The sequence below is a fragment of the Somniosus microcephalus genome, chromosome 17 (assembly GCF_052327205.1).
Source record: "Somniosus microcephalus isolate GS21.2 chromosome 17, FLI_Smic_1.0, whole genome shotgun sequence".
In the NCBI taxonomy this organism is placed as follows: Eukaryota; Metazoa; Chordata; class Chondrichthyes; order Squaliformes; family Somniosidae; genus Somniosus; species Somniosus microcephalus.
Genome location: NC_141003.1, coordinates 91,322,956 through 91,345,426, shown reverse-complemented (window position 1 = coordinate 91,345,426; position 22,471 = coordinate 91,322,956). Strand labels below are relative to the sequence as shown.

The 22,471-nt window shown below is 47.5% G+C and overlaps 1 protein-coding gene across 9 annotated transcripts in view; it reads right to left on the bottom strand.

The window, feature by feature from the left end:
- Nucleotides 1-22,471, bottom strand: part of LOC147105921 (semaphorin-3A-like) — a 553,051-nt gene that overhangs the window by 61,797 nt on the left and 468,783 nt on the right. For all 9 annotated transcript variants that reach the window (XM_086010848.1, XM_086010849.1, XM_086010841.1 and 6 more), the window contains 4 exons: nucleotides 14,470-14,612; nucleotides 7,612-7,726; nucleotides 7,448-7,517; nucleotides 5,375-5,519 (listed from right to left, as the gene is read on the bottom strand). In XM_086010848.1, coding sequence (XP_085866974.1) covers nucleotides 5,375-5,519; nucleotides 7,448-7,517; nucleotides 7,612-7,726; nucleotides 14,470-14,612 — 473 coding nt within the window. The remainder of the gene's footprint in view (nucleotides 1-5,374; nucleotides 5,520-7,447; nucleotides 7,518-7,611; nucleotides 7,727-14,469; nucleotides 14,613-22,471) is intronic.

Below are 22,471 nucleotides of genomic sequence, written 5' to 3'. Positions count from 1 at the left end.
TGAGGACAAACAATTCCAGCACATCAATGAGAAGCCGACAAGGAGCTTCGATGTAGGACAACCAGTCTTGGCCCGTGACTACCGAACAGAGAAATGGCAACCCGGAACGATATGCACAAGGCAGGGGCCATTAATGTGCACAGTGGATGTCGGGGAGAACATTGTGAGACGCCACGTCGATCAGATCTTAGCGTCACAGGAACGAGTCAACCCCATGTCTCGAGTACCTGGGGATGAACCCGACATACCGGTAGCATCTACCTCAGAACCAGTAGCAGTGGAAACCGATGAACTACCCGATGAAAAGGGGCCAGAATCGCCTCTGCGCCAAGAACAAGAACCTCAGGAAAGGCGCTATCCCGAAAGGGTCAGGAGGCCGCCCCAAAGACTGAGGCCTAGAAATTGAGTTTGCGCTGCGCCAGGGCTTTAGCGCCGGAAGTTAGCGCCGGCGCTAAGTCCCTTTGCGCGCGCCAAAAATTCAGTAGCGCCGCGCCCAAACGGCTGCCGGCGCTACTGAAGGGTTTTAGCGCCTGAAAACTGGCGCAACGCGCCGATTGCGGCGCTATTCCGGCGCTGCAGCGCCCGCTGCGGTGCAGCAGGCTCGGGAAGTGCAGGCCTCCTCCTTCCGTTAAGGAGGAGCTGCCTGCACCTGGCCGCGGCCCGCGCAAATCTCTTCAAAAATGAGCCCGGCACCTCGGACAAGTGCCGGGCTTGCATCTGTTCCGGGGTGGGGGGGGGTGAGAAGTCCGGGGAGGGAGCTGCGGGCAGGCGGCCGGCGGGAAAGCGGCCGGCCACCGCGCCTCCTTAAAGCGCCGGCGCAGACTCCGGCAACACTCGTTTGCCGGAGTCTTAGTTGCGGCTGCCACTGGCGAGGCGGCCGCAACTGAATTTCGGCTTGGGGCCGGGTTACCACGGCAACCGGGACGCTGCGCACACCGATGACGTCATCGGTGCCGGCGCAGCGCTACCGGTCTACCGCCGCGGAAGGGCCCCAGGCAATTTAGGAGCCGGCGCCAATTGCAGCGCTAGGCCCTCTAGCGCCGCAAAATCGGTGCTAAGGGCACTGAATTTCTAGGCCATAATCTATAAATGGACTATTGTTGTTTAATGTACATGTTAAAGTGTTAATTGTTATTTGAATATTAGGGGTACTACTAATCTAAAAGGGGAGGCATTGTAGTGTATGTACCTTTAAGACAGAACTACTTTTACAGCTCCTGTATACTGTAGTACCGGCAGTGACCACACCTGTATATAAGCCTTGCGCATGCCTCTGTACCCCCAGTCTTGAGACTACCCTCCTCCAGTAAAGACCTGTTTATTGTTAAGTTACAGCATCCGTGTGGTTATTGAATAACAGCATATCCACTGAACCACGGATCTAACAGGGGGCAACGCTGATTGGACTCTCCTCTGAAGTCCATGTTTTTCTCTCTGATGTTTGCCTCTGGCGATTTAGTGACCAGGCGGGCGAGCTATGATGAGTGGGGTTGCAGCATGTATGGATGGGGCAGGTTTCATGGACCTGTAATTTAGGAATGTTTTTAAAACTGAACATTTTAGTCATATAAGATTAACATTACAATAATAAAGCTATTCATTGGTAGCATTACTTATTTTTAAGCATCACCTTAAGTGAGCTGATACGCTGAATAGAAATAGCTGAGTCAGAAGCAACGGATTCTCTCAAGCTGCCAGCAGTCTAAGAGTCACAATGAAGTATCTTGGAAACATTTTTAAAGTGTTTTAATGCTGGTATAACAAGTGATAATGAGCAGGATTTATGACATGCTATGGCATACATTCAATTTAATGAGATATGCGATCTAACAAAGTCCTTTTTAACAAAATGGGTCTCTAGAATGTTCATCCGTAGAAATTTAAATTTTAGGAATGGATTTATTTTGTTAAAGAAAAAGAATATATGGGTCACTGAAGCCATATTCCAACAACATGGCTGTTTGGAGTTCAGATTTCAAAATAGCATTGCTGATTATCCAGGGAGTGATCGTTCAATAAAATTGATTTTTTTTTAAACTACTATAAGTAAAAAGAACAGCAGTTTATTCAGAAAAGGTCTGGAGATCAAACCATTAAAGTTTTAGCTTCTAGCTTCTTTAACCTAAAGTGATTATAAAGAAAGACTTCCATTTCTATAGCGCCTTTCATGACCACAGGATGTCCCAAAGTGCTTTACAGAAAATGAAGTACTTTTGAAGTGTGGTCACTGTTGTAATGTAGGAAACGCGGCAGCCAATTTGCGCACAGCAAGCTCCCATAAACAGCAATGTGATAATGACCAGATAATCTGTTTTAGTGATGTTGATTGAGGGATAAATATTAAACAGGACACCGGGGAGAACTCCCCTGCTCTTCTTCGAAATAGTGCCAGTGGATCTTGTACGTCCACCTGAGAGAGCAGGTGTAATGTCTCATCTGAAACACAGCACCTCCAACAGTGGAGCACTCCCTCAGTACTGCCCCTCCGACAGTGCGGCGCTCCCTCATTACCACCCCTCCGACAGTGCAGCGCTCCCTCAGTACTGCCCCTCCAACAGTGCAGCGCTCCCTCAGTACTGCCCCTCCGACAATGCAGCTCTCTCAGTACTGCCCCTCTGACAGTGCAGCGCTCCCTCAGTACTGCCCCTCCGACAGTGCAGCGCTCCCTCAGTACTGCCCCTTCAACAGTGCAGTGCTCCCTCAGTACTGGCCCTCCGACAGTGCAGCGCTCCCTCAATACTGCCCCTCCGACAGTGCGGCGCTCCCTCATTACCACCCCTCCGACAGTGCAGCGCTCCATCAGTACTGCCCCTCCGACAGTGCAGCGCTCCCTCAGTACTGCCCCTCTGACAATGCAGCTCTCTCAGTACTGTCCCTCTGACAATGCAGCGCTCCCTCAGTACTGCCCCTACAACAATGCAGCTCTCCCTCATTACTGCCCCTCCGACAGTGCAGCGCTCCTTCAGTACTGCCCCTCCGACAGTGCAGCGCTCCCTCAGTACTGCCCCTCCGACAATGCAGCGCTCCCTCAGTACTGCCCCTACGACAATGCAGCACTCCCTCAGTACTGCCCCTCCAACAATACAGCTCTCTCTCAGTACTGCCCCTCCTACAGTGCAGCGCTCCCTCAGTACTGGTTGGCGGACAGAAAGCAAAGAGTTGGAATAAACGGGTCGTTTTCCAAGTGGCAGGCAGTGACTAGTGGGGTACCGCAAGGATCGGTCCTAGGACCCCAGCTGTTCACAATATATATTAATGATCTGGACGAGGGAATTGGATGTAATATCTCCAAATTTGCAGATGACACAAAGCTGGGTGGGAGGGTATGCTGTGAGGAGGATGTCATGAAACTCCAGTATGATTTGGACAGGTTAGGTGATTGGGCAGAAACATGGCAAATGCACTATAATGTGGATAAATGTGAGGTTATCCACTTTGGTGGCAAAAACAGGAAGGCAGATTATTATTTGAATGGCAATAGATTGGGAGAAGGGGAAGTGCAAAGAGACCTGGGTGTTCTTGTACACCAGTCGCTGAAGGTAAGCATGCAGGTGCAGCAGGCGGTTAAGAAGGCAAATGGTATGTTGGCCTTCGTAGCAAGAGGGTTCGAGTACAGGAACAAGGATGTCTTGCTACATTTGTACAGGGCCTTGGTGAGACCGCACCTTGAGTATTGTGTGCAGTTTTGATCGCCTTATCTGAGGAAGGACGTTCTTGCCATGGAAGGAGTGCAACGAAGATTCACCAGGCTGATACCTGGGATGGCAGGAATGGCATATGAGAAGAGATTGTGTCGATTGGGCTTATACTCACTGGAGTTTAGAAGATTGAGAGGGGATCTCATCAAAACCTATAAAATTCTGTCAGGCCTGGACAGACTAGATGCTGGAAGGATGTTCCCGATGGTCGGGGAGTCCAGAACCAGGGGTCATAGTCTAAGGATAAGGGGTAGGACATTTAGGACTGAAATGAGGAGGAATTTCTTCACCCAGAGAGTGGTGAACCTGTGGAATTCTCTGCCACAGAGGGCGGCGGAGGCCAGTTCATTAAATATATTCAAGAAGGAGTTAGATATATTTCTTAAGGCTAAAGGGATCAAGGGATATGGGGAGAAGGCAGGGACAGGGTACTGAATTTGGATGATCAGCCATGATCTCATTGAATGGCGGAGCAGGCTCGAAGGGCTGAATGGCCTACTCCTGCTCCTATCTTCTATGTTTCTATGCCCCTCCGACAGTGCAGCACTCCCTCAGTACTGCCCCTCCAACAGTGCGGCACTCCCTCAGTACTGCCCCTCCGACAGTGCGGCGCTCCCTCAGTACTGCCCCTCCGACAGTGCGGCGCTCCCTCAGTACTGCCCCTCCAACAGTGCGGCACTCCCTCAGTACTGCCCCTCCGACAGTGCAGCACTCCCTCAGTACTGCCCCTCCGACAGTGCGGCGCTCCCTCAGTACTGCCCCTCCGACAGTGCGGCACTCCCTCAGTACTGCCCCTCCGACAGTGCGGCACTCCCTCAGTACTGCCCCTCCGACAGTGCGGCGCTCCCTCAGTACTGCCCCTCCAACAGTGCGGCACTCCCTCAGTACTGCCCCTCCGACAGTGCAGCACTCCCTCAGTACTGCCCCTCCGACAGTGCGGCGCTCCCTCAGTACTGCCCCTCCGACAGTGCGGCACTCCCTCAGTACTGCCCCTCCAACAGTGCGGCGCTCCCTCAGTACTGCCCCTCCGACAGTGCGGCGCTCCCTCAGTACTGCCCCTCCTACAGTGCGGCACTCCCTCAGTACTGTCCCTCCAACAGTGCGGCACTCCCTCAGTACTGCCCCTCTGACAGTGCGGCACTCCCTCAGTACTGCCCCTCTGACAGTGTGGCACTCCCTCAGTACTGCACTGGAGTGTCAGCCTTGATTTTTGTGCTCAAGTCTCTGGAGTGGGACTTGAACCCATGACCTTCTGAACCCACTGTACCACAGCTGACACAATTGTAATATCGCAATTGAATGAAGTGCTGGGACCCCCAATTTGATTTTTGTGGCCAGCAAACTTTCATCATCTACCCACATGTTCCAAAATAAAACTTCACATCTGTCAACAACTTACAGTTTGATTGATACTTTACATTGCCATCAAGGTCTAGGGAGAGGATTTGGAAGCAATGAAATTTTATTGAGATATGTTATATGTTTGGAAAAGATGAGATAATTTTCAAATCCTCTTCAATCCTGGGGCTCAACATTTACAAACATCATAATGAGATTGGACTCATCCCACATTATATGATGGTTTTCTTTGATTCAGATGCAGGTTATGTTACTCCATTGTTAATGGGTCTATTCAGATATAGAATAATTTTTGCACCAAAGTTATAAACACTTACTGTTCCCGGACGAGGGTACGGAACCCTTCCTTGGAATGGCACCCACTGGTAGCTTGGACCTTCTCTGTGAGCATATGGGCCCAGGAACACTCTCCTTATATCAGACATACTGTACATACACACGGCTGACCCCTTAAAGATGTTGCTGTACGGAGAGAAAAACATTGATGAAAATAATTAGTCAAGGCACCTAATTATAGGATAATATAATAATATTCACGTTGTTAAGGAATGCACATTACATTTGCAAATAGTGAATGCAATTTTTCTCTCCAGCATATCTTACCCGTGGTGTCAGGAGGGGAAAACACACATGTCAAAGGCCACCTTGACCAAAGAGGATGCACGGGAGACAATACAAGGAAATGTATTATTAAGCTGCACGGGTTGTGAAAGTCCCGACTGTGGTAGACAGATGAACTCTTTTCTTACTGAACATGAGAGATACGTGTCTACTCTGTGGACCCCTTGGTTCCAGCTTTAATCATGAGGTCTTAAAAAGTGCTGACTGGGTGAGGCAACAGACCCTGAACATGGTTCGACCATTGACAATGGCAAAACTGGTCAGTAAATGGACATCTTGGCATCAGGGTAATGAGATTGAATGAACCACACTCCACTCCTGCAGTCACTATCCTCAAGACAGTTCAATAAATCCAACAACACTATCTGTCTGGCCCACTATCCAAGTTCATCCTTCCACCTACTTCATCAAGGGAAAGTTTCCTCAAATTTGGTATGAGTTCATCACTACCCTCATAAAGGGAATAACAGCAATAAGACAACCTCTACCTATATCATATTTTCACACTGCTTTTAAATTTGTGTCTCACATTGGGAGCTGTTTAAACACACAGGAGACATTAAGACAAGAAATGGAAACACAGAAGTCTTGGTCCACCAGGTCCTAAATATGTTGCAGCAACAGAACTGTCCACACACCCTGTGGCAACTTCACTAAAGGTTGTTGCTCCATTAGAATCGTTAACATAAATAAATATGAAATTGAGAAATTCTGGTAAAAAAGGGATATTTCATAACACACTCAACCCTACGTCATTTGAAGGAGACAGGTTAGAATAGAGCAGGACATATTCAACAATGTGTTAATGGAGTTGTGTACTGTGCAAGCATTGGTCTGTTTAAATAATTATCCCAAAAGCATCTTTCACACTGTTGGATGTTCATCTCCTCTGTTTATAAAACTGATAATCCCCCCAAAAATATGACGGGCACCTGCAACACTCCTTGATTTTTTGAGGATATAGTGATGCATCTCTGCAGAGTGATCACTCCCCAAGTATTGGAAGAAAGCAGCAATAGATTGCAAGCACCATCCTACACCGACAGAGTCACAGAACGCCTGCAGACTCATGTGGCAAGGTCACTGACCCGGTGGGAAAAAGCAGAGGACGATGGTTTGACGGGTTATCGTGCACCCATGTCGATAGTTGCTTCACTGTTTTGGTGAACGAGAGTTTATCTGCACCATGTGAATGAATTTCAGATTCTATGGCTCTGAATTTCTTTGGAGTTTCTGCTGCTCCACCGTCAGAACTTTGTCAAAAGTGCGTTTACACGTGAAAATGAGGTTTCCGTTACACTTACGACAAAGTTACAGCAGTACAGCAGCAAAAGGTCCGAGGAAATTCAGGGCGAATGTAATAAAAATGGCCCTTCCTCATTCAAGAGCTCTCAAGGCATATATAACTAAAGAGACCGGTCCAATTTACTTTATTCACTCCCAAAGAGTCGAGTCATAACGGCACAGAAGGAGGCCATTCGGCCCATTGAGTCCGTGCCGGCTCTCTGTAGAGCAATGCAGTCAGTCCCATTCCCGCTCTATCCCCGTAGCCCTGCAAGTTTATTTCCCTCAAGTGCCAATCCAGTCTCCCCTTGAAAACATTGAGTGTCTCCGCTTCCACCACTTCCGTCGGCAGCGAGTTCCAGGTCCGCACCACTCGCTGCGTAATAAAGAGTTTTTCCTCACATCCACCCTGTATCTCTTGCCCAAAACCTTAAACCTGTGATCCCCATCCCCGGAACCATTCCGGTAAAGCTCTGATTCTTTACCTGGAAGTTGTAAAGATGCCGTAGATGAAAGGATTTTTGGGATCTTTAGAATTCATTATGTAAATATCCTCTGAAAAACAACAACATTTGTTTTAGTCACCAGTAAATAAAACATGGAGAATTTGTTGAATAATTGAATCAATGGCAAATGTTCTCCTACTTACGTAGTTCATCAAAGTGAGTGTCAATGCCATTTGGACCTGGCACGGCACAAACTAAACGAGCTTTGAGAAAAGTCACCCATTTATTAACAAGGCTTCTGTGACCGCCAAAGTCATTCTGATGACAGAAAGAAGACAAGTTAATTGGAAGCATCAAACCACAATATATATCAGAGCACTTTGTTAATAGAGGACGGAAGTTCAAGGGAAGTATTTTCAGTGTAACGTACTCCCTGTTTATCTATAGACCTGGAGATTCCTGGGCCCCGCGGTGCTGATGAAAGGGTGGCGAAGCAGTACTTATACCCACAAATGTGATGTCACGCTGCCCTAACTCCATCATTTGGATGTGGCAGTCACTGGGAGCTTCTCCATCAGAACCCCAACATACATCGACCCAATCAGTTTATTTCCCTCAAATGCCTATCCAGTCTCCCCTTGAAAACAGTGTCTCCGCTTCCATCATGTCCATCAGCAGCGAGTTCCAGGTCCTCACCACTCGCTGCGTAAAAAAGTTTTTCCTCACATACCCCCTTGCCTAGAATCTTAAATCTGTGTCCCCTAGTCCTTGTACCATCAACTAGTGGGAACAGCCTTTCCCCATTATAATTTACACTGTACTAGTGCTGTGAAGCCACCTCGCAATGTAAACAAGGAAAATTCAAAGCACTAACAGCCCTTTCACATCATGGACCAGAGTTACAGCTTCTCGATAAATCAATGCAGTCGCTTTGAGATACACTTGCACCACACTCATATCTTAAGTCATTGCAGTAACTTTGGGGATGATACCCATGAAAGGGAAAATGATTCATTAAACTGAAGTTACCTCCTGCAAACTACACCAATATTTCTTACTTTTATAATGAGACAGGTATTAAAGTACCCCTCCTATTATTCTGCCACCTTCAAAAGATGATATGCGTGAAATATTTGAAAAACGTCAAATGTCCTTAATTCGACCAAATCAGCCGCAGTAACAGGTTAGATTGTGGCCCTATTGTGGCTATCAGTGCAGCACTCCAACATCATCAGTGACAACGGTAAGTGGCTGCTGCACTTGGATTGAGTGCCAGAGGCATCGTATTATTTATTCCTTATATCAGGCAACGTGAAACAGAGCTTGCGTCTGTACATTTGTTCCAATAGTCACTGGTGCTGTGGACCGATCTCACAATGTAAGCAGACAGACTCAAAACACTAACAGCCCTTTCATATCAGGGAACTGCCTATAATGGAAGCACCCCCAGTGTGAATAGGTCACGTGCAGACACAGGACACAGATTTTAATAGGACTGCAAGCCCACTGGAAATTGGATAGTGCTGTAGTTTAGGGCACTCTCCTTCACCTTTGGGACAGCTCAGGCTAATGGGATAAAAATCATTACAATCTGTCAGCTGCCGACATAGAATGATGCAGCACAGAAAGAGGCCATTCGGCCCATCGTGCCTGTGCCGGCTCTTTGAAAGAGCTCTCCAATTAGTCCCACTCCCCTGCTCTTTCCCCAGAGCCCTGCAAATTTCTCCTTTTTAAGTATTTATCCAATTCCCCTTTGAAAGTTACGATTGAATCTGTTTCAGGCAGTGCATTCTAGATCACAACAAGAAATATGCTTCGTAAAGGGGACTTATAAAGGCGAATAATGCGGGCCTGGTACGGCGGTGCCAGGGCTGCGATGCATTGGGTGATGTGCCCACCTCATGGGCAAGCAGTGGGCGTGCACGGTAATGCAAAGTCTGCTCAGTGAACTATCTGAATGGTGCTCCCAGCATTGGGTCATGGGAGCAAGTTACCTGATATCAATAGAGGGCAGCTGGCTGCCCTTAAAGAAGTGCTTGTGGTTTTTGTTAGTAAAAGAGATGTGGCTGACTGTAGGGTGGTTCCTTTCACAGGTCAGGTACTGGAGGTCCTGCTGCAGACATTACTACAACAACAACTTGTATTTATATAGCGCCTTTAATGTAGTAAAACATCCCAAGATGCTTCACAGGAAGATTATCAAACAAAATTTGACACCGTGCCACAGAAGGAGATATTAGGACAGGTGGAGGTAGGTTTTATGGAGCGTCTTAAAGGAGGAAAGAGAGGTAGAGAGGCGGAGAGGTTTGGGGAGGGAATTCCAGAGCTTTGGGTCTTGGCAGCTGAAGGCACGGCCACCAATGGTGAAGAGATTAAAATCGGGGATGCTCAAGAGGCCAGAATTGGAGGAGCGCAGAGATCTCGGAGGGTTGTAGAGCTGGAGGAGGTTACAGAGATAGGGAGGGGCATGGCCGTGGAGGGACTTGAAAACAGGGATGAGGATTTTAAAATCGAGGCATTTCTTAACCGGGAGCCAATGTTGGTCAGCGAGCACAGGGTTGATGGGTGAACGGGACTTGGTGACAGTTAGGACACGGGCAGCAGAGGTTTGGGTCACCTCAAGTTTACAGAGGGTAGAAAGTGGGAGGCTGGCCAGGAGTGCGTTGGAATAGTCAAGTCTGGAGATAACAAAGGCTTGCACTGCTAGAACAAAAGCTGGCTGTATTTGAAGGAGGGGCTACCTAGGAACAAAGAGTGCCATTTTTGACCAGGCCCTCTGATGTAAGAAAACTACTAGGCACTCGGTCTGAGTATTAAACAAGGCTTTAATCAACTGTTTCACAACATGGAGATCTAGTTGTGTCCTTCACTAGTTCCTGTTAAAGAATGTCCTGAGCAAGCTGGGCCCATGCCCGAGTATTTATACTCTCCCTGGACAGCGCCACCAACAGGCCGGCCAGTATCATTTCATAAGTTATTTCCACATGAATGACAAGATTCATGTCACCCCCCTTGAATTGCCTTTTTCAAATGGAGAGCTGGTCAAGTGCTTCGGATACATTAAGGGTCCTTGTACTATTTAAATACAATTGGGGTCTTCATGAGCCTTGTAAACAAACAGTCTGAGCACTGGTTCTAGGAACTGAAAGCACTTCCAGCCCACATTGCTGTGCGCTGTGAACACTGACTGCTGAAGATGCCTCAATGCCCGATAATATCAGACGGCAGTGCCTTGATCACCAGAGATTGCACCATCAGCTCGATAGAATAAAGAGTGCCACCATGCAGGGAGCATAACTTTATTCCGTTCACCATGTCGAGCAACTGGAATCATTGAGCTTTCCTTCCATGGGCAGGGACAGGGACAGGACGATGTTGCTTGCAGTGCACTGAGGTAGGGCAATACAATCTCAATCAGTAACTTGATTAAAGGCGCCACTCCACACTGTAATATAAACAGAGTGACTTAAAGCTAATCAAGTTGGGATGAAGGGCAATTTGAAATGAAACGGCTGTAAGGTATGATACAAAAGGATCTTAGATTATATAATACATCCTTGCTGTAGGATTTCCTGGTAATCAACTACAGGTTATTTTTAGGTAAACCGATATCACAATTATGAATCTTTTTCTATTTCTGTCATTAGATCATTTTAATAGTCTGTATCGATAGTTGCACCTGCCACAAAACCTGGACTCAACCTGAATATCCCTTACATAAAATGAAAACAGTAGATTTTAATATATATATAAGAACTGATACCCGGCAGTGATGCCTAAGGGAATCGAGGGATATGGGGATCGGGCGGGAAAGTGGAGTTGAGGTCGAAGATCAGCCATGATCTTATTGAATGGTGGAGCAGGCTCGAGGGGCCGTATGGCCGACTCCTGCTCCTAATTCTTATGTTCTTATGTAAGAACACCTATTGTTGTGAGTCCCACTCTCTGGAATGCAGAGCTGATGTAAGTCAGTGTGAAACCAAGAGTGAAGGTCTTGGAGGAGGTACGATGTAATGGCCTTTTAGTTGAGTTGAATTAGCGAGAGCATTGTGAGCAGGTCATGGAAGTGTGACCAAACTCAGCAACTGGAACGTGGCGCCTCCACACAGCCTTCGCAATGATGTTTGTGTTGTCTGTGACTATCAAACCCTCTAATAAATTCTATAAACTATGGCCCAGATATTCCGATCCCTACGGGTGGGTACGGGCTGTGTACTCACCCATAGGGACATTGGTAATGCCGGTCTTAGGCATGCACTGCGCATGCACTGAAAACCAGCATTTCCGATCTGTCAAGAAAGCTCTTGACCGATCCTCCGGCTGCCCTGGAGAAGGGCCTCTGCGGGCGGATAGTTCCGCTTTCTGGAGACCCTCCGCCCGCAGAAAACCCTTACAATTCTTACACCTGGTAAAAGCAGCGTAAGGCCTGCTTTTACCAGGATAAGAGTTGAAAAAAAGTTTTTAAAAAAATTCACTGATTTATCATTTAAAAATACTTTTTAAAAAGGTACGTTTATTTTTAGCCCCATAAAAAGCTTTAATTATATTTTTCATAAATTTAAATTTCTGTTTAAAATAGTTGATTTATTGTAATTTCAAGTCATTTTAAAATGTGATTTAAAAAAAAATTATTTAAAATTTTACTATGTTTTGGGGGTGATCTCCATTCGTATATTTGACAGGTCTTCCTGTGAAATGTATGAAGGAAGATTCCCTTCTGTGATTGGCTCCCCATGGCCCACGTGATCCCAGGGACGCTGTGAACTACCTGCGCCTCTGGGATACGTGGGCCCTGCGCACTTGGAGTTTGGAGAGGCCCAGCATCGGAATTGTGCGCGTCCCGGGAGCCCTCAGGTAAGGGCGCAGATTTTTCCAGATCGCAGTCCTCCGCCAGCGGGAGGCCTGCGATCGGAATATCTGGGCCATGGACTCTGCACTTAGAACCTTAATTCCTGGCACAACAGCTCCAAGATGGTCTCTCTAGCCGTATTGACCGGCACTCGGTCGTCCCGCATACTGTTTGCGCAGTGCCGAGTCTGGGCTTAGGATGAATTTCCACCCTCTTTTGTCTTTATACTTCAGCTTGCATTGCAAGGTTTAATCTTAATTTATATTCACTGCACTGAAGAAACATTTAAGAGATAACATGAGTGTGCAATGCAATCAATTGGTACCAATCAGAATCCCTTCTATCCTGAAAAGAACATTCTGAGAATTGCTGCATTTCAATCGATTTAAAACACTCTAGGCTCGTAAGATGGGCCAGATTCATCGTAAGTCCAGCCATGTTCCATCTGCATGTCAGGTATTAATTAACTCAGTGACGTTGAAACTATTCCTGGGCAAAGGTGAAACAGATGGACTTGAATCTGATGCAGATTAAAAAAAAAAGGAAATTGCAGAATCTTCAGGACAGGCGGTTCGGTCTGTGGGGCGTTGACACAGCGATACATAAACAATGTTGGGAAAGTTTCATTCATTTCATAGTAAATACATTCCTCATGTTGATGTTCATCTCGACTTATTATTTGATGGCTACTTAGGAAACTTTTAACAGGAGTTTTTAATTCAAACTGAAAAAACAGTTTGCAATAATTGCGTTTCTTGTTCTTTTTTCTTTATGGGAATGAACTGTGAATCACAAACTTTCCTGGCATTTTCTCGGAAGAAAATCAGGGCTGAGTGAAGGATTTTGATGAGGACCACATGGAATTACTTGTATTGAATGTCATTGCACTGATTTTACAGATAAACTACATTTGGGTGGCTGACTCCATACCAGACTGCTGCTTCCAATTAACAGTCGAACATTGGAATGGTACACTACAATATGGTCTGGTCCAGTTTAATATACATTTAATATATATATTTTAAACTCTTGTTATTTATCCTGGAATTAAAGAAACACTATCCTAAAACCAACCACGGTTTACACAAATAACCAGACTTCTCAGGAATTCCCATTTCCCCTCTCGCTTTAATAAATTGTTGCGATCTTTCCGCTACACCCTTCCCTTAAAATAATTACACTGAGCTTGAAGAACTTTGGTAATCACAGCCAGAACTAGACCTGCTTTGTGTAGTGGTCTTAAGCACAAGTAACAGAATTGATTTCCTCTTGAGATCCTTAATAGACAAGGGCTGCATTTATACCGACATTGAGGTGGATTAAAGACTTGAACTGGGGAGTCGGATTGATAACCCTGCTGGCACAGAATGAAAGATGCCTTCACATCTTGAAGTTCAGGATATCCCTTGCGTTAAGGTCTGTAAATGCTGAGAGTTGCTCATTGGCATGTTTGCACACTTCTCTCTAAACCAGTTTAGGTTTAATTCTATCTGAGTTGGCAAATGATCCAACAAAAGAGAGAGAGACCTCCACTAGCTCACCGTCTCTCACACTGAATTCAATATCCTCAGCCTTATTCCACCTAACTCTGCACTCACTGCCAGCCTCATATCCTTCCCACACACCATCCACTTTTCTGACTCTGGGCTGCTGTGTGTTCACCCTCCCTGAGCTCTCCATTGGTAGCAGGCCTTTCAACCATCTTGCCCTCGCACTCCTTAATTCCCCTGTAGGCCCCGCTGCCAAACTACATTTTTTTCTCCTCAAGACTGACCTCTTTCAAACATGCCTTTGGCCACCTGTCCTAACTCTACCTTATTCTTGTTTGGATATATTCCCCAACGGTGAAGTTCCTTGGGCTCTTTGGAGTAGAAATTTGTCTCTGGCGGCAGCACGAAGCGGGCGGTATTGAATCAGCCGCGCTGTATACTCCCCGCCCGATATTCAGTTCCACCGACTTCAGTAGAACCGAATATCAAGCGGAGCGTACATGGCAGCTGATGATAATGCTCGTTTTGCACTGCAGATGAATTTCTACATTTTTGTCTTTGTTAAAGATGATTTATTAATGCTAGTTGTTGCGGCTGTCGTGTTTGTTCCCAACCTCGATAATGCTTCTCTTCAGAATTCCACAACAATCCACTGATTGAGCGTACAATCATTAAACCAATAAGATACCTTAATATTTGAATAGCTCCCACATCCAACTGACCTTGCACACTTGTCCTATTCTGGCATGAGTTGCTTTTCCGGAATACTCTCCATCCAATGCATTTTCTCGAAAGAAGAAATACATCTTGTCATCTTCTGGATTGTCACTCTCTGGTATCAAGTGGGCACCAATAAATTTAGGTTCTGGAGAAACAAAATGTCAAAATAAACAAACTTTAGAACACTAATGAATTATGTGAAAAAATAATCTTTCTTAGTGATCTACTTGTTAATCCAGAAACACCCCTGTTAATATAATCAATTATTATTAGATTTTCAACGCTGTTAGAAAATAATGGCCCTGAGTTTGCGGTCGGAGGCTTCCCGCGGGGAAACGCCTCCGATCTGCAGATAAAATGCCCACGTAGCTGGTGGTCCGGGAGGTGCGGAGACTCACTCCAAAGACTTGAGCATAGAAATCTAGGCTGACACTCCAGTGCAGTGCTGAGGGAGTGCTGCACTGTCGGAGGTGCCGTCTTTCAGATAAGACGTTAAACCGAGGCCCCGTCTGCTCTCTCAGGTGGACGTAAAAGATCCCATGGCACTATTTTGAAGAAGAGCAGGGGGAGTTATCCCCGGTGTCCTGGGGCCAATATTTATCCCTCAATCAACATCACTAAAACAGATGGTCTGGTCATTATCACATTGCAGTTTGTGGGAGCTTGCTGTGTGCAAATTGGCTGCCGCGTTTCTTACATTGTAACAATGACTACACTTCAAAAAGTACTTCATTGGCTGTAAAGCACTTTGGGGCAGCCTGGTTGTGAAAGGCGCTATATAAATGCAACTCTTTCTTTTCTTTCTAAATAAAAAAAATGGTTGGGTTAAAACGTGTCCCTTCCAGTGGACTTCCACCTGAACATGAACGTTGATGTAGGAGGGGGCAGGTCTGGGGAGTTCCTGCAACCTCAGCCCTCAAAGGGGCCTATTGGCTGTCGTGGGGCCCACATCGCAGTCAAGGATGGGACCGTGAAAGAAGAGGATTCGAAAACCATTTTAAGGCTGCCCACTTAGAAAGGGAGCCTAGTGGCACCTGCTTGGGGGATGCCCATTAGCTGCCCTCCACCTCTGGCGGTGTCAGTGGCAGAGGCCAGTAGCGGGTGATCCTGTCACAAGTGCCAGGGCCCTTGTCAAATAGTTGGGTCATTTGATTCATTGCTATTTGTGGGATCTTGTTGTGCAGGAAATGGCTGTCCTGTTTGCCCACAGGACAACAGTGCCTGTGCTTCAAAGTAGGACATTTTATGTGAAGTGCTTTAGACATTTCTGAGAGATGTTTTATGAATGCCATTCTTTCATGCAGTGTGCTTTCATTTGCGGCGTGTCTGCACCTTTAAAGGCACACTGGAATAAACCTCTCCTATTATCATGTTCAACAGAAGGAGAAATTAATAACAAACTGGACTTCTGTTGCCATGGATAGAGAGAGGATGGAATTTCCTGCACAACAAGATCCCACAAATAGCAATGAAATGGCAGAGCAATTGGAGGTAAGCACGGTGCCGCAGGAGGTGCTGCTGTAAGCGCGGTGCCGCAGGAGGTGCTGCTGTAAGCGCGGTGCCCCAGGTTTGGGCCATACCTAATAAAGTTAGTTATTTTTCCTGGTTCTTTAGATTCCACTTTATCTTTCAGCGTTCCCCGACTGGGAGGGTGGGAAGGGAAGCTAGGTCACTACTTATTACTCTACATATTGAACATATGGGACGAGTGCAGCACAAATTGACTCATTCTCTGATTTTTCATCCATTCCTCAGGGAATTCCACCAAGATTTAGAAGTCCCCAGTTAAGGTGCTGCACACGATAAACCATTCCCTACTAGCACATTAATGCTTCAACTCACACACACAACTGTCCACCTCTGCCCTGCCATTTTAATGTAACAACAATGGTACTTTCACACCAGCAAGGAGGTGGACATAACGTTTTACCACCGGCACATTGGCTGCATTTGTAGTCGATTCTGATACTTGCATCTGCTCAACAGACAAATGGGCTTTCAACGTTCGAGAGAGCAACTGCCCTGATACAGGACAAAGTTTACTGAATCAAAGGAGCCACCATCCATCACCTGCTTCTGCTCAACTCTTGTATGATTTATTTGAGGAGCTACAGTCAGCCGTCAAAAGCTAGCCTTGATCTCAGAGAGTGAAAGCAATGAAACCCTTTGAGTGCTGAACATTTCTATATAAAAAAGGCAAAAGGTGGCATCTGTACTTTAATGTTTTATGTATTTCCTTACCTTACTCTAACAAAAAGGATTATACTTAGGCAGGGCTTAACATCTGAGGAAGAATAATTGACCAAAGTTTGTGGCAAGCTAGTGGTCACATGGCCCTTAGCAGCAGCACTGGGGAATACATGGCATCTACAGAGGTGTTACTTCCCTTCATAAACTGCAACCTGTCCAAATCTACATCGATTGCATCCTATCCTATATTAAGCCCCAATCCCTAGAAACCCAGCCCTCGTCCATCTCCATTGTTGTCCCTATCCACCAGTGCCTTGTGTTCAAATTTCTTGCCCTCATTTACAAATCTTGTCATGACCCCGTCCCTTCAATCTCATTCATCTCTACATGTTACTGCATGCTCTCTGCTCTTCTCATTCTGGATCCCTTTTCAACCTCCGTCCTCTGCGTTACCTTTGGTAGCCTAGCTCTCAGCCACCTTGGTCCGACACTTGGGGCCTCTCTTCCTCCTCTGTCTGAGTACTTTCTCCCCATTCCTGAAAACTAAAACCCTTTAACCATGTCTTTGGTCACCTCCCCTAATTCTTCTCCTTGCTTTCTGGGTTTTCCTCTGTCAAATGCCTGAGGATATTTATGTTGTTGTTGTGCTTGTTACACTCATTTTTTCTTTCTTTTCCCTTTTTTGCATTGTTTTAATTTTTGCCTTTTGGATGATTTAATTCAATGTATTGTTTAACTCTTCCTGTTGTTAATCAGTGCACTGGTCAGTACAACTGGCTAAAAAGATCATGAAAAACATACCACGGCAACTCTGGACGCACTAAGACATTTAATGAAGAACGTTTCTTGTTTTTCTTGTTAAAATAAGATTTCAGGCTGTAGTCCATTGCACAGCTATTCCCTTTGATACCTGACTGTTTCTGAACAGAAACAAGTAGCGCAGCACATTGAGGCATCTCATGTTCTTCAAAGATGTAGGGGGAGAAATTGGCCTCCTTTGCACCTCCGGGGGGTGTTAACGGGGCGCTACCGGCTTTGCGACCGGGAGCGGCGAGAGTACCAATGCCCGCGGACTTCCCCTGCAGGTTAGCGACGGCGGTAAACTCGAACACCATGATCTCCTGCGCCCCGGGGATCGTGACGTCATCCGGTACGCAGCGTCCCGGTACCGCCCCGGATGTGAACTTGGCTTCCGCCCCCTGCAGCATCGCCGGGTGTTAACACCGGCAGCTGCAGGAGGCGTTGTCACCGTGGATGGCTGCTTGGGGAGCAATAGTTAAAGGGATTGCCGGTGAGGAAGGCGAAAAATACTTCATCAGGACTCTGTTTTTTTTTCTATTTTTCAGGTGCCGCGCTTGATCAGCCCTGATCTCTGCTAGAGTGCTTGGGGCTCATCGGCGCTGATCGGAGGTGCCATTGGCGATCAGGGGATTCGTTTACTTGCAGAGCCGGCAGCGACAGCCCTTCCCTTTAAGGGAGGGAAGGAGCCTTCCACCACGGCAGTACTGCGCGGCCCAGTGAGCAGCGCGGGCCAGTGAGCAGCGCGGCCCAGTGTGCGGCGCGGCCCAGTGTGCGGCGCGGCCCAGTGTGCGGCGCGGCCCAGTGTGCGGCGCGGCCCAGTGTGCGGCGCGGCCCAGTGTACGGCGCGGCCCAGTGTACGGCGCGGCCCAGTGTACGGCGCGGCCCAGTGAGCGGCGCGGCCCAGTGTACGGCACGGCCCAGTGTGCAGCACGGCCCAGTGAGCAGCGCGGCCCAGTGTACAGCGCGGCCCAGTGTACAGCGCGGCCCAGTGTACAGCGCGGCCCAGTGTACAGCACGGCCCAGTGTACAGCGCGGCCCAGTGTGCAGCACGGCCCAGTGTGCAGCGCGGCCCAGTGTACAGCGCGGCCCAGTGTACAGCGTGGCCCAGTGTACAGCGCGGCCCAGTGTACAGCGCGGCCCAGTGTGCAGCACGGCCCAGTGAGCAGCGCGGTCCAGTGTACAGCGCGGCCCAGTGAGCAGCGCGGCCCAGTGTACAGCGCTGCACGACCCAGTGAGCAGCGCGGCCCAGTGTACAGTGCTGCACGGCCCAGTGTACAGTGCTGCACGGCCCAGTGAGCAGCGTGGCCCAGTGTACAGTGCTGCACGGCCCAGTGAGCAGCGCGGCCCAGTGTACAGTGCTGCACGGCCCAGTGTACAGTGCTGCACGGCCCAGTGAGCAGCGTGGCCCAGTGTACAGTGCTGCACGACCCAGTGAGCAGCACGGCCCAGTGTACTGCGCGGCCCAGTGAGCAGCGTGGCCCAGTGTACAGTGCTGCACGGCCCAGTGAGCAGCGCGGCCCAGTGTACAGTACTGAACGGCCCAGTGTACAGCGCTGCTCACCTCCCGCCCGCCTGCTGCCTGTTGCGCTCCAGGAAGGAAGTGGAACGCTTGATTTTGTGCTCCACTTCCTTCCTGGAGGGCAAAACCGAATTTTTTAAAAGTTGAAAAGCATTAGCGCTTGGCTTTTTACAAATTAACATCAGAGCCTCCTTACAATCCTGATATGTATTGAAGTCTTGGACATCCCCAATCTCTTCATCATCAGTAAATGGTGCAGGCTTGTATTGCTAATATCATACTATGACTTAGGTGTCGATACAAAGCAGTTTTAGATGTGCATAAATGTGAAATTGGCAGTATAGTTTGATGATATTTTTCAAATCCCTCCATAGCCTCATCCTTCCCTATCTCTGTACCCTCCTTCAGCCCACAACCCTCCGAGATCTCTGCGCTCATCCAATTCTGGCCTCTTGAGCATCGCCAATATTAATCGCTCCACCATTGGTGGCCGTGCCTTCAGCCACTGAGGCCCCGAGCTCTGGAATTCCCTCCCTAAACCTCTCCGCCTCTTTCCATCTCTCTCCTGTAAGGTGCTCCTTAACACCTACCTCTTTGTCCTAATATATTCTTATGTGGCTCAGTGTCAAATTTTGTTTGGTAACACTCCTGTGAAGTGGCTTCGGATGTTTTATTATGTTAAAGGTGCTATATAAATACAAGTTGTTGTTGTTGATTGGACTCCCAGGTACACTGAAAATGTGAGTTTACAACCAAGGTTACAGTCGGTACTTTGGGACTTCACACTGGGTGTAATGTGACATGCAAATATACATGTGCAGAACTCCTGCAATATGCAGCAAGAGCTACTGGCAGTATAACTCGGGTCTTCTGGCTGTGCAGCGCAGTACACAGATACCATTGGACTCAGTATTTAAAGTATAATTTCAAGCTATGGTAAATGTGACTCATTTATGTACTTTGTCAATTTAAATTTTGTTTATTTATACTTATTTACTTTAAAATTTCACCTGTTAATATATGTGGTTATATTACCAGGTTAATATTGGTATGTAGAAACACTGGAACCCTGAATTCTGCTGTGCGAATGTTACTGTACGAAAGATTAATGTGTTCATATAAAATGTCTTTGTCCACTATGTGAGCAGACGTGTTAGCCCATTGACTTTAAACGAGTTAACCCCTGTAAGAGTAGCAGACAAAGGAATTCCATCTGAGTGCACTGGGCTTTAGGTTGCTAATAATCACAAAGCGTGATTTCAACGCCTGGAACTCCATGCTCCTGATCACAGTTAATCAGTTCTTTTATTTTTTCACCCTTTCTGTCACTCATTCCTCTTTTACTGTCGGTTGTCATTCGCCCGTTCACGTCCCTTACTCTTCGCTGCTTGATGAATAAAGTTCTGTCCTGGTGACTATTAGCAAGTTAGCTCTGTTGATGTTCATTAGATGGCACTGCTCAATAGGATTCTCTTCTTATAATCTCTTCCAGAACTGAACACTTCAGCCTGTTCAAATCTGGTCACATTGCACTTAACCTCTGTCTCTCTCTCATTCTGATTCACTACTAGAAGATACTTGCTTCGTACCGTTTAGTTTTTGAGCACTTGAGTAAACTGCACTGCAGCACTCTGCTGGTCATTTTTTGAGCAAATTAATCAAATTGTTTTCCACTCTCATTGAAGCTGCAGCCAGAGACTAATGAGTTTGTTCAGCGGTAATATTAAACGGGGGGAGGAGCGTTGTATACGGTGTCAGCACCGCCATTCACACCACAGCGACACAGATAGACGGGGCTGACGCGACAGGCCGAACCCACACACACTTTCAAATCACAATACACCCCTGGTGGGCACATCGCAAAATGGCTTCTGACAGAAGAAGGTTGTCATTGACGAACTAACACTTGTTAAACTGACCAATAGAAATTTTAGAAGACTTTCCAAGCAAACAAATGGGGCGTGTCCTAAATATGAATAACTTCTTCTTCTTCTTAGGCAGTCCCTCGGAACCGAGGATGACTTGCTTCCACATTAAAAATGAGTTCTCAGGTGACTGATGAGTCCAATGCGGGACCTACAGTCTCTGTCACAGGTGGGGCAGACGGTGGTTGAAGGGGCGGGTGGGTGGGGTGCTTGGGTTGATGTGCGCTCCTTGCGCTGCCTGCGCTTGGCTTCCGCTTGCTCCCGGCGAAGAGACTCGAGGTGTTCGGCGCCTTTCCGGATGCTTCTCCTCCACTTTGTACGGTCTTGGGCCAGGGATTCCCAGGTGTCAGTGGCGATGTTGCACTTTTTCAAAGAGGCTTTGAGGATGTCCTTGAAGCATTTCCTCTGCCCACCTGGGGCTCTCTTGCCGTGTTGGAGCTCCGAGTAGAGCGCTTGTTTTGGGAGTCTCGTATCGGGCATGCGGACAATGTGACCCGTCCATCGGAGCTGATCGAGCGTGGTCAGAGCTTCGATGCTGGGGATGTTGGCCTGAGCGAGAACACGGACATTGGTGCGCCTATCCTGCCAATGGATTTGCAGGATCTTGCGGAGGCAGCGTTGATGGTACCTCTCCAGTGCTTTGAGGTGCCTGCTGTACATGGTCCATGTCTCTGAAGCATACAGCAGGGCAGGTATCACTGCTGCCCTGTAGACCATGAGCTTAGTGCCGGGTTTGAGGTCCTGGCCTTCAAACACTCTTCCTCAGGCGACCGAAGGCTGCACTGGCACACTGAAGGCGGTGTTGGACTTCGTCATCGATGTCTGCCCTTGTTGACAGTAGGCTCCCGAGGTATGGAAAGTGGTCCACGTTGTCCAAGGCCTTGTCGTGGATTTTGATAATCGGGGGGCAGTACTGTGTGGCGGGGGCAGGTTGGTAGAGGACCTTTGTCTTACGGATGTTTAGTGTAAGGCCCATGCTCTCGTATGCTTCGGTGAAGGTGTTGACGATGGTTTGGAGTTCGACCTCCGAGTGAGCGCAGACACAAGTGTCGTCTGCATACTGTAATTCGACGACAGAGGATGGGACGACCTTGGATCTGTACTGGAGGCGATGGAGGTTGAACAGTTTCCTGTTTGTTCTGTAAATTAGCTCCACTCCAGTGGGGAGCTTACTGAGGGTGAGATGGAGCATTGCAGCAAGGAAGATCGAGAAGAGCGTTGGTGTGATGACACAGCCTTGCTTGACCCCGGTTCGTACGTGAATTGGTCTGTGGTGGAACCGTTGGTCAGGATCACGGCTTGCATGTCGTTATGAAGCAGGCGGAGGATGGTGACAAACTTTTGAGGGCAGCCGAATTTGAGGAGGACACTCAAATATGAATATGATGAATAACAGACTTGTTTTAAATGCAAGTGATCATTTTATTCATTTTGTATCACTGCAGAGAAATGGTTTCCTGTAGTCTGGCTGAGGTCTGTAGGAATTTGTCATCTTGCAGCTAGCAGTAAACCGAACATTTTCAAATAGTAATTAAAGGGGTGGAGTGATGGCACAAAAGCACTGGTGCT